We start from the raw sequence: 12,728 nt of genomic DNA, 5'->3' as shown, positions 1-12,728 counted from the left end.
GAAAGACTCAGCAAAACACTGTCTGATGCTGTGCTTATTTGGAAGTCAACAATCTTTCCTCCATATGAAAGTGTTCTATATTAACCGATTGTTATCCACCGATATGTGTAATTCTTATACAATACTGAACTACCATATTTCAGCCAGTTTTACCCATCGAGGTCATCTTCATATATGCACTTCTCGAAAGCTGGCGTCTTGCCTTCCCCTACTTTGTTAATCGTTTAGGTGAGACTGTGGTGGCTTGTTACGTTTTTTTTTTTAGCTTAGAGGTCATCCACTTTTAGTCAGCGCCGTCTCTTTGAAGGACAAAGGAGTTTTTACTCACAAAGCGGGCCAAGAGCTTCCTACAGCATGCCAAGACATTTATCTATTACAGACCGCGCCTCGCACAGATTTCCATCAAGGCGACTGTAAAATGGTGCAATGTGTTCTAAACACTGAGGCCAACAGGAATAAGATAGAGGGAAAGACGGGTAATATACAATACGTACACGAACCGACATGGAACAATGTGATTGGAAGACAAGGAATGAAGTGTTTGAATTAAATAGGTGTGTAAGAGAAAAATGTAGTCTTTTGGCCCTAATATTCAGTCTGTATAACGAAGAAACAGTGAGAGAAATAAAAGAAAGGCTCAAGAGTAGAATTAATATTCGAGGTGCAAAAAATATAAAACAGAAGATAAGCTGTTGACATAGCTATCCTCAATGAAAGCGAAGAAGAATTACAGGATTCTGCTGAATGAAACGAACAGTACTTAGTACATAATATGGAATGAACAGTAAAGAGAACAGCGAGAAACTTAATATAAAAAATGGTGCTCATTAAGTGGGAGCATTTAAGGAATTCTGATACATTAGAAGCAAAATAGTATGTAACAGATTAAGCAAGAGGGGAAAAAAAGAAGACTAGTAGAGGGCATGAGGGCATTCCAGGCCAAGGGAAGTCTATTGGTATAAAACATATGCAATAATTTCAGCAAGAAATTTCTGAGAACGTTTGTCTGGAGCACATCACTATATGGTACTGAATCATGTACATCGGGAAACCCGAAACAGAAGAGGATAGAAGAATTTGAGATGTGGCGCTGCGGAAGAACGTTGAAAATTAGATGGAGTGACAAGGAATGAGTATGTTCTCCGCAGAATCGGAAACGAAAGGAACATATAGAAAACACTGACATGCGATAAAGAAACAAAGATTAACTTCCATGGTACCAGAGGGAGCTGTAGAGGGGAAGACAGTGTTTGGGATATTTCCAGCAAAAAATCGAGGACAAAGGGTGCAACAGCTGCTCTGGAATGAAGAGGTTGGGGCAGGAGAGGAACTCGCGGCTGACCGCATCAGACGATTCAAGGGACCACTGACTCAAAAAAATAAACTTTCGTACTTACTCGACGTCGTCGATGATCGCATTGCCATTGCCGATAATGTCTACTTCGTTGAATTCCAAGCTCAGGGTGACTGGCCGTTCAGGCGAGTCCTTGATTTTGATTTGAGTAAAATGTAACGGGTCAAGTGGCGGGAGACCCAGACTGGGAATACCTGAAAAGAAAAAAGTATATGTGAACAGAGTGACAAACGCGAGACTGCACTGATAAATAAATAATACGGGCAAGACCGCTGAACCCTTTAAGTAACTCTAAATCACTCTAAAGCACCAATATTCCACTAATTAAGGAAATCCACAAAATTAATGTTTCAGAAAGGCCAAGAGCAGTTATCTAGAAAGTTGGATCAACAAATCATCGAGTAAAACTGAAGTGATATCAGGTGTTCCCCAGGGAAGCGTCCTGGGACCTCTCCTCTTCCTGATCTATATAAATACCTGGTTGACAATGTAAGCAATTCTCTTAGGTTGTTCGCAGCTGATGCTGTAATTTACCGTCTAGTAAGGTCATCCGAAGACCAGTATTAGTTGCAAAGCGATTTAGAGAAGATTGCTGTATGGTGTGGCAGGTGGCATTTGACGCTAAATAACGAAAAGTGTGAGATGATCCACATGAGTTCCAAAAGAAATCCGTTGGAATTCGATTACTCGATAAATAGTACAATTTTCAAGGCTGTCAATTCAACTAAGTACCTGGGTGTTAAAATTACGAACAACTTCAGTTGGAAAGACCACACAGATAATATTGTGGGGAAGGCGAGCCAAAGGTTGCGTTTCATTGGCAGGACACTTAGAAGACGCAACAAGTCCACTAAAGAGACAGCTTACACTACACTCGTTCATCCTCTGTTAGAATATTGCTGCGCAGTGTGGGATCCTTAGCAGGTGGGATTGACGGAGGACATCTAAAGGACGCAAAAACGGGCAGCTCGTTTTTTATTATAACGTAATAGGGGAGAGAGTGTGGCAGATATGATACGCGAGTTGGGATGGAAGTCATTAAAGCAAAGAAGTTTTTCGTCGCGGCGAGATCTATTTACGAAATTTCAGTCACCAACTTTCTCTTCCGAATGCGAAAATATTTTCTGAGCTCAACTTATATAGGTAGGAATGATCATCAAAATAAAATAAGAGAAATCAGAGCTCGAACAGAAAGGTTTTGGTGTTTGTTTTTCCCGAGCGCTGTTCGGGAGTGGAATGGTAGAGAGATAGCATGATTGTGGTTCGATGAACCCTCTGCCAAGCACTTAAATGTGAATTGCAGAGTAATCATGTAAATGTAGATGTTGAATAGCGCCGCAGGAAGCACACTAAACTGTGGCTAGCCAGTGTCAGAATCTGTGTGCAAATTCATTAATGTGAAAAAAAAACGTTTTTGTCTACCGTTAGACAAATAACAGTTGTTTATGTTCTGTATTCATTACATTGTTTATACTATTTCATCCAGTGTTTATACAGTTTCGTCGCAATATAAACATAACTTGCCAAATTTCCCTTTGTTGCTTTAATTTTAGACACCAATGTATTTCAAGTTGATTTTGTGCTGTTTTAGAGTGTGGAGTAATATTTTGAAATAATATTGTGGAATTTGCTGCAATTTTTTTACAGTTCACACCATAGTTATTTCATATTGATATAGTAACAGACTTTGATCAGAGGCGATTATAACCTTATGTATCTCTTTCACGCTCAGCCTTTATCGATTCAGTCAATAAAGTTGTCTAAATAACTTTTGTGTTTGAAATCGGTGTGTTCACTAAGAATTGCCTCCGAATTCTTGTTGAGTGGATATATATCTCACGTTTTTCCAAAATATTAATTTCTAATCCTTTTGATGTTTTATATAATAGAGCGGTTTCGATGTTTTTTCCTAAGTGGTTTTTGTTTTTTCCATGTATCTACACACTTGATTAGTCTTTTTATTGACCCCTACGAGTTCACAGAGTCGTTTAACGAAATTATGTCCTGTCTGGCCGATGTATAATTTATTGCAGTTATCTAGTGTTTTTTTGTAAATTCCTGTAATTTATGATGGTTACCAAGCGTACTTTCGTTCTTGAATTGTTGTTAGTGCCAAAAGAGAATTTAATAATGGTGTTTTTGTAAAGTTGCTGTCGGTATATATTTAAATTTAGGATGTGTCCGGTTTTCTCTAATTAGTTGGATGTTTTTAAGTTTGTTACAAGATTTGGTAACAATTTTATAGTCAAATTTGTTTTCGTAAGCTGCATCTCGTAGCATTTCAAGTTCTTTATCTATTGCTTCTTTATTTAATTTATTAATCTTGTGATAATCGAGTAGTGAATTTACTGTGACGTGTGATTACATTATTCGCCATTCGTGTTACAGTCAGTGGTGGTAGGATTTCTGTATAATTCAATGTTGTGGTCAGCGTTATTTGCTAATAGTTAGGTCTAAATAACTTATGTCCTTTAAGGACTTATATTTCACAGTGGGCTCATTCATCAAGAAACTAATAACATCACTGTAATATTTAACACTGGAGAATATACAGTGTTTTATACGCCTCAAATTAAAAAGGACTATAGAAAGCATAAGATACAATAGAAAATTCTTACACCACAAAGTTATTCCATCTTACACGCATATAAATATAGCTACTAAATAAAATATAGGGCAAGTATCAACAACTATGTGGCAAAAACATGGGTCAAATTAGAATTAAGCGATAAAATTGACATAAAGAAATGTTAAACCAAAATTTGTACTTAGCACTCCTTCACCTACGGAAGTTCGTATCTCATGTGATATTTGACAATATTTTTAAATTTACACATTATTATATAGGTTATAGCAACAAAATATATTCGACATACACATAATAAACACTTTACGAACCACATATATAACAAAAGTAGCACAAAAAATTCAAATAAAGTAAGTCTTCATCTTACCTATATAATTTACCAATATTAAAATTAATGACACCATAGTTGTTTGTGTGATTCTCGATAATAAAAATTATGAATCTATTTTCAGTTATACTTTAATGACTCACGAAATTCTTCACTTACAAAATATATAAATGTTAGGACTATAGCACATTGTAATTATCATACGTTTTATGCACAGGTACTTGCAAATGGACATAATCAATAAATGTTTTAAGCAGTGTTACTGGAACCTTATTGACAATGTCCTTTACATTTCACTGCTGGCCTAACCAGCAAGGAAAAAGAATAATATGAATGGTTTACCTTACATCAGACGGTTAAAATCGTAAAGACTTTTGTAAAAAATAACGGAACTATCTTCCTCTGTCACATGCATTGATACAAGTCATGTTGCGCGTACAAAATCCGTGTAGTATTATATTTTGTTTACCACGAGGACGCTTTACAGAATATGTGCTAACCGAGGGCCACATGCTCCTCGTTGTTTAGAGTTCTGGATTTCTATTCTGAATGAGGGCAACAAGAATTCCACGAATCTTAATTAATGTTTTATCTCTTGTCTAGTTAGCGTAACTTTCTACTTGACATGGAAGTATGTCTTACTATCTGTTCTTTGGTGGGCTAAAACTTTAGGCCTACAGAAATTCACGTAGGCCGTAAGTCGCGGTAATTGTAATTAAGAAATAAAACTTTTATCCAACCAACGTTTTTATTTGGAAAATATGCTATAATAACATGTCATCTATCTCGCCAGAAGGCGATACGTTAGTTTGCAAGAATGTTCCTTTGTTAGGAGAAAAAAAACGATAAATTTTCAATAATCGTTGAATATTAATAACGTAGCAGCTAGAGTCGGCACCACGCATGTCTTTGCTTTGTGATTACTGTATAATAGAATAGGACCGTCGCCTGAGAACGTTACAAAGAGCGGTAGAGTGCAGAAAATCGTAGCTCAGCATCACATACAAAACAATCAACGCACTTTCTGATTTGGTGACGGTCTTCTTACGGCTGGAAAACTTTTCCGCGTTTATCGAGTGATTAATTTCAGTTTCGATAGCAGCTAGAAATTGCGGTATTCGTAAGTACTTCCCTCAAGGTCGTTTTAAGGAAGAAAGCGGCTTCAAAACAACATGACTAGCCCATATGAACGGGAACAGGTTCCCGTGATTGCACCTCCTCCCCGGGACCAAAGTCACCCCTCAGAGCTCCCAGCTGAAACGATTTTCGTGTTTTCCTATTTCCGAAATGACCTCGATTAACGAAAGAATGAAGGTAAGATTTTGGCGTCAGGCAGAAATCGAGATCATTCAAGGCGGGATTCGAGGTACAAATGGGAAACATCTTTGAATGTACCTCAAATGATTGAGCAAAATCGGGGTACATCTAAATAAGGACGGCCACGTGACGATTTAAGTCTCGTTATTTCCGAATTAGAGTCTTGAGAGCTGCGCCGCTGTGACCAGCGTAAGTTATGGCGGGAGCTAATAGTCTATGTGGATTCAACATCACCCCCCCCCCAATTTTTGTGGATTTTACTGCAACAGAGTTATAGAGCTAAAGATGTAAAAGCTTCCAGGAATCCTCTTCTAAAACATTTAATCGCAGTCCTAAGGAATGAATCTGCCAGTGCCTATTCATATCACTTTCTCTAGTTCTCTGTATAGTTCGTGATGCTAATATTAACTTCAGAAAAGGGCCATAAGAATAGTAACAAAAATAATGTTTGGCTCATTACCAATATCTCTTAAAACATGAGTGAGTTTAACAACATACACTGATGAGCCAAAACATTTGGCTCACTACCCGCCGCGAGGCTCTAGGGATGGCGCTGAGGACACGTGACGCGGGAAGAGAAGTATACGAGCGAAGCAGACGAATGGGGAATCATTCTACGAATGATGAGTGACGCAAATGGAGAAATCCGCCCATTTAAACAACTTTGACAAAAGCCGGATGGTTGGGACCCAGTGTGAGTTTCTGGGAAACGGTGAAACTGGTTGGCTGTTCGCGTACTATTGTCTTGAGCATCTACGGAATATTGTTCAAGGAAACCGAAACCACGAATAGACTACAAGAAGTGGGACGTCCATACCTCATGACAGAACACAGGGACCGAGAATGGCCGCCTCTTTAAATCAGGATAGACAGCACTCTGTGGCAGATCAAACGACATAGTACAATGCTGGAGCAGGGACAAGTGTTTTCGAGTACACCGTTTGGCACACACTCTTGAACATGGTGTTCAGCAGTAGATGAGCCCTACATATTCCTATGCTGACCCAACGACATTGTCAGTTAAAATGACAGTGGACGCCGGATTATCGAGACTGGATCACGGCTCAATGGAATATGTTAGTTGGTCGTATGAATCCCTTTTATTGTTAAACTAGTTCGATAGTCGCATCCAGAAACGCAGTGATTCAGGCCAATGGCTGTTCGAAACATAAATTGTGCCACGGACGCAGGTCTCTGGAAGCAGTATAATGTTATGGGAAATTCATCCGGGATTCCCTGGGACCTGTGGTGGTAATCGAAGGCACCATAATAGATGTGGGCTATATGGACGTTATTAGGGACCATCAGTAACCTCTTATGTTTCATTGCTCCCTCAACATCGATGGCACCTTCCAACTGGATAACTGTCGGTGCCACAAGGCTATAATTGTGCTGAAATATTTTGAAGATCATGACAGTGAACTCACGCTGATGTCTTGGCCATCAAATTCAGCCTCCCTGAGTCCAATGAAAACCAACCGGGACGCTATCGAGCGCCAGCTCCGACCCCACAAACCTGATCTCCGCTTAAGTATCTGGTCCCACGGAAGTCTGAAAATCTATCAAGTATTTCTCGAATCCATGCCACTCAGAACTGCTGCTGAATTGCATTTCACAATCAGACCAACAAGCTTTTAAGTACGTGGTTATAATGTTTTGGCTAATCAGTGCAATGTGAGTCTGTTTACCAGTGAGTTATAATTAGTTATAATTAGCCTTCATAGTTACTGCACAGGCAGCTATGTCCACTACCATGCAACAGAATCTTGACCGAACTTATATTTACAAAAAGGAATACACATAAAACTCAAACAGCATCAAGTAAGTTCGTAAGGGGAGAGAAAATATTACAGAAAAAATTATTTGAAAAGTCATTAAAAAGTATTTGTGAAGCGATACATTTTACACACTGAGGGATTACATAGGTTGCACGGGGTAGATGACTGTTAATGAAACTAAAACAAAAAGATCAATAGAACATTTAGGTCATTTCACGATATACTTTCTTTTCCTAGAAATCATACACCAAAGCTCTGCAACGTGTAACACTAACGTCTTATCCTTGTTCGACGTCTCACAGATTATGCAAGTACGCTGACTCAAATTCCCAGGCAAAGCAATGGGAAGTCGCACTATGGAAATTGGAAACCAGACATCGCCTCTGTGGTCATGATGCCAGCTAACTGTGCAGCGTATGTTTATGAAATGGTATATACTGCACGTGTAGTTGGTATGGCGAACTGTGTTGTGATACGAATGGACAGAGTAGCACCGAAGCTTTTGCATTGTTAAATACACTAAGAGAAGAAATAGCAACAACATGAAATAACTAATGCCGAGTAATGAAACTGTGGGAATATATTTGTCTGGTAACATATTTAAATGATTAGCATTGCAAGACGGCAGGTTCATGTAAGAGCGAGGTAAGCCATCGCAAATGCGAAGTGCTGGGTCATTAAGAAAAGCTATAACGCCAGAATGTTGAATGCAAGCACGCAAACGTCCATGCATTGTGTTGTACCGGTGCCACATATCAGTTTGTGAGAGGAAGATTCATGCCTTGGTCGGTGAATACAGGGACGCTTAACGCTGGTTGTGGATGACGCTGGAGTGGTGATGTCCCATATGTCTTCGACTGGAGACAGATTTTATGATCGATCTGGCCAAGGCAACATGTTGACACGCCGTAGAGCACTTTGCTTTACAACAGTGGTATGTGGGACAGCTTTACCCAATTGCAAAGCCCTCAAAGGAATGCTGTTCATAAATAAAAGTTCAACATGTCGAATCACTAGACGGCTGTACAGATTTGCAGTCAAGGTGAGCGCAATAAACACGGAAGTTCTACTGTTGTCATACGAAATCATACCCCACTGGCCTACTTCTAACAAGGGCCACCACTGGCACCGGGCACAACCATCTTTCATGAGAAACCTTACAGATCTCCACCCTTCCCTCCAACAGCTCCCGCTTGACGCCACTGAAGTCACAGATGTCGGTAGTTTGGTGTCAGTGGAATGGTAACCTTGAGGGCATCTGGCTCGGAGCTGTCCTTGAAGTAACCAATTGGTAACAGCTAGTTGTCACTGTGGTGTCAACTGCTGCTCAGGTTGCTACTGAGGATGCAGTACGATATACCAGAAACATACTCTGACCACAGTTCTCTTCCCCATCTGTAGTGCCATATCACCGTCTGCAGCCCATTCTTCTTACTACGGTACATTACTGTGATCACCGCTGCCAGTAATCATGTGCAGTCGCTGCAAACATATTCTACGGTATTTCAGACGAATATTCAACTTCTCTCAGCTCTTTTACACGCCCTTGTAAAGGGATTCTTGACTAATATCACGTACCCTCGTCCATTCTTAAAGGTAACTAACGCTCGCGACCTTTACAGCATGTATTTCAAGCAAACCTGATAGTAGTGGGCCAAAGGTGATTCAGGCACACTTTTGATCTCCACCACCATCCCTGCCCCTCCCCCCCCCCCCCCCTCCAGAAAACCATTGGCCAGAAAAATCATTCAGTGTGTGCTACACTGTTGGACTGAAGAGTCTCAAGTAACTATATTAAAATCAATGTCAATTACATTGCAAGGGAAATCTCTTTATTTATAAAATTCAGTTTGCTTATTCCTTAATTAATTAGTCTACAAAAGAAGGGGCTGTGGATATCTTTATTTGACTGGAGGAACTCATCATTCTCTGATACTTATTTCTACATCTACATCAACATGGATACTCTGCAGAGGGTTCATCGAACCACCTTCACAATCCTCTGTTATTCCAATCTCGTATAGCTCGCGGAAAGAATGAACACCTATATCTTTCAGTAAGAGCTCTGATTTCCCTTATTTTATCTTGGGGATCGTTCCTCTCTTTGTAGGTCGGTGTCAACAAAATATTCTTACATTCGGGGGAGAAAGTTGGTGATTGGAAATTCGTGAGGAGATTCCGTGGCAACGAAAAACGCCTTTACTTTAGTGATGTCCAGTCCAAATCCAGTATCATTTCTGTGACGCTCTCCCCCATAATTCGCGATAATACGAAACGTGCTGCCTTTCATTGAACGTTCGATGTATTCCGTCAGTCCTATCTGGTGAGGATCTCACACCGTGCATTAGTATTCTAAAAGAGGACGGACAAGCATAGCGTAGGCAGTCTCTTTAGTAGGTCTGTTACATTTTCTAAGTGTCCTACCAAGAAGAAGCAATCTTTGGTTAGTCTTCCCCACAATATTTTCTATGAGTTCCTTCCAATTTAAGTTGTTCGTGATTGTAATATCTAGGTATTTAGTTGAATTTATGGCTTTCAGATTAGACTGATTTATCGTGTAGCCAAAGTTTAAGGAGTTCCTTTAGCACTCATGTGAATGACCACACACTTTTCGTTACCTAGGGTCAACTGCCACTTTTCGCATCATTCAGATATCTTTTATAAATCGTTTCGCAGTTTGTTATGATCTTCTAATTAGTCGATAAACGACAGCGTCATCTGCAAACAACCGAAGACAGCTGCTCAGATTGTCTCCAAAATTGTTTATATAGATAAGGAACAGCAAAGGCCTTATAACACTACCTTTGGGAACGCCAGAAATCACTTATGTTTCATTCGATGACTCTCCGTCAGTTACTACGAACTGTCACCTCTCTGAAATGAAATCACAAATCCAATCACATCGCTGAGAGGATATTCCATAAGCACGCAACTTCCTGTCAAAAGCCTTCCGGAAATAAAGAAATACGGAATCAATCTGAAATCCCGTGTCAATAGCACCCAACACCTCACGTGAATAAAGAGCTAGTTGTGTTTCACAGAAACGATGTTTTCTAAACCCTTGTTGACTGTGTGTCAATAGACCGTTTTCTTCGACATAACTCATACTGTTCTAACACAATATATGTTCCATAATGTTGCTGCATATCAACGTTAACGATATGGGCCTGTAATTTAGTGGATTACTCCTACTACCTTTCTTGAATATTGGTGTGACCTGTGCAACTTTCCTGTCTTCGGGTACGGATCTTTCGTTGAACGAACGGCTGTATATGATTGTTAAGTATGGAGCTAGATAATGCATCAGCATACTCCGAAAGGAACCTAATTGGTATACAATCTGGACCAGAAGACTTGCTTTTCTTATGTGATTTAAATTGCTTTACTATTCCAAGGATATTTACCTCTACGTTAGTCATGTTGGCAGCAGTTCTCGATTCGAATTCTGGAATATTTACTTCGTCTTCTTTTGTGAAGGCACTTCGGAAGGCTGTGTTTAGTAAACCCGCTTTGGCAGCACTGTTTTCGATAGTATCTCCATTGCTATCGCGCAGAAACAGAGTGTTTCTTGCCGCTAACATACTTCACAAACGATCAGAATCTCTCTGGAATTACTGCCATATTTAGAGAGAAAGCTTCTTTGTGGAAACTGTTATAAGCAACACGCATTTAAGTCCTCGCTAAATTTCGAGCTTATGTGTAAGATCACCAATCTTGAGGATTTTGCGTCTGTTTAAATCTGGCATGTTTGTTTCCTTGCTCCAGCAACAGTGTTCTAACCTGTTTTGTGTACCAACGAGGATCAGCTCCGTCGTTTGTTAATTTATTTAGTATAAATCTCTTAATGGCTGTCGATACTACTTCTTTGAACATAAGCCACATCTGGTCTACACCTACAGTATTAATTGGGAATGAGTGGAGATTGCCTTTCAGGAAGGCGTCAAGTGAATTTTTATCTCTCTCTTTTTTTAATACATATATTTTTCGCTCACCTTTCGAAGATTTGGGGCTTACAAAATTCAGTTTTGCTACGGCAACCCTGTGTTCACTATTCCCTGAATCGGTTTTGATGCTCATTATTAACTCAGGATTATTTGTTGAAAAAAATGGTTCAAATGGCTCTGAGCACTATAGGACTTAACTTCTGAAATCATCAGTCCGCTACTGGTTTGATGCTGCCCGCCACGAATTCCTTTCCTGTGCTAACTTCTTCATCTCAGAGTAGCACTTGCAACCTACGTCCTCAATTATTTGCTTGATGTATTCCAATCTCTGTCTTCCTCTATAGTTTTTGCCCTCTACAGCTCCATCTAGTACAATGGAAGTCATTCTCTCATGTCTTAGCAGATGTCCTATCATCCTGTCCCTTCTCCTTATCAGTGTTTTCCACATATTCCTTTCCTCTCCGATTTTGCGTAGAACCTCATTCCTTACCTTATCAGTCCACCTAATTTTCAACATTCGTCTATAGCACCACATCCCAAATGCCTAAGGGGCCCCATAAAGCGCCAAACGTTGGAGCTACCAACTACCACTGTGATTGCCTGGATCTTGCAAGCTGAGTGGTTTCGTCTGAAACGCTACAGGTGACAGCATCTGCCTCAGGGACAGTGTCAGCCACAGACAGCACCTGGAACCTGTTAGACAAACCGGGGAGGCCTTACGTGTGGACGCATGGGAAGTCTTTCTCCGCCTGCCTCGCCCCAGGGCGACCTCCCACTCGGCCACAGGTGAAGGATCAGCCTCAGTGTGAGTAGTAACTGGGTTGGCCACCGGTGAGGACTGATGAGGACTCTGACATGCTGGACGTCCGTTGGATCCCCATGGCCGGTCCACAACAGTGGTGCCCATCCACTGCAGCCTCAAGCTGTGTAACCGCAGCCATCACAGCCTGAAGCTGAGAGCAAAGTGTCACCAACTCGGCTCGCATCTGCACGTAACAGTCACAATCCTTATACATATTAAAGACCGTGGAAAACTAAACTATCCAGATAAATAGGCTATCGTCACGTGTTGCGGATCTGTACTGTAGACCCTGGCGAAAACGCAGGAACTGTCTAATAAATTAAATTAATACGCAGAGACTCAAAAACCCAACTACCGAAGCAATCAGGCGAAACAAAATAATTAGCCTCTGATTAGGAACTTGTAACATGTCACAAAATCGGTTTTCTTTGCGACACAAACGAAAACGCGACAACTGTAGCTATTAATTATTAAATTAACACGCAGAAACACAGGAAACTAAACTCTTAAAGCACACAGATGACATAATAAAATTCGCTCCTCGTTATGAACTCGTAAATGTCACGAAAGTGGTTACTTCCCTGTTTCTCCGTCTGTCTCGGTTGGCTACTACTGCCA

General features: G+C 40.4%; 1 protein-coding gene across 1 annotated transcript in view; it reads right to left on the bottom strand.

Annotated features, from left to right (window-relative positions):
- The window catches only part of LOC126284729 (protein takeout-like), a 79,883-nt gene that overhangs the window by 29,599 nt on the left and 37,556 nt on the right, over positions 1 to 12,728 (bottom strand). Inside the window, exon 3 of the mRNA XM_049983863.1 lies at positions 1,398 to 1,548. Within this exon, the coding sequence (XP_049839820.1) occupies positions 1,398 to 1,548 (151 nt within the window). The remainder of the gene's footprint in view (positions 1 to 1,397; positions 1,549 to 12,728) is intronic.

This window comes from Schistocerca gregaria, chromosome 8 (genome assembly GCF_023897955.1).
Source record: "Schistocerca gregaria isolate iqSchGreg1 chromosome 8, iqSchGreg1.2, whole genome shotgun sequence".
Lineage (NCBI taxonomy): Eukaryota > Metazoa > Arthropoda > Insecta > Orthoptera > Acrididae > Schistocerca > Schistocerca gregaria.
The sequence above is the reverse complement of the archived record's forward strand: the minus strand, read 5'-3'. Positions and strand labels throughout refer to the sequence as shown.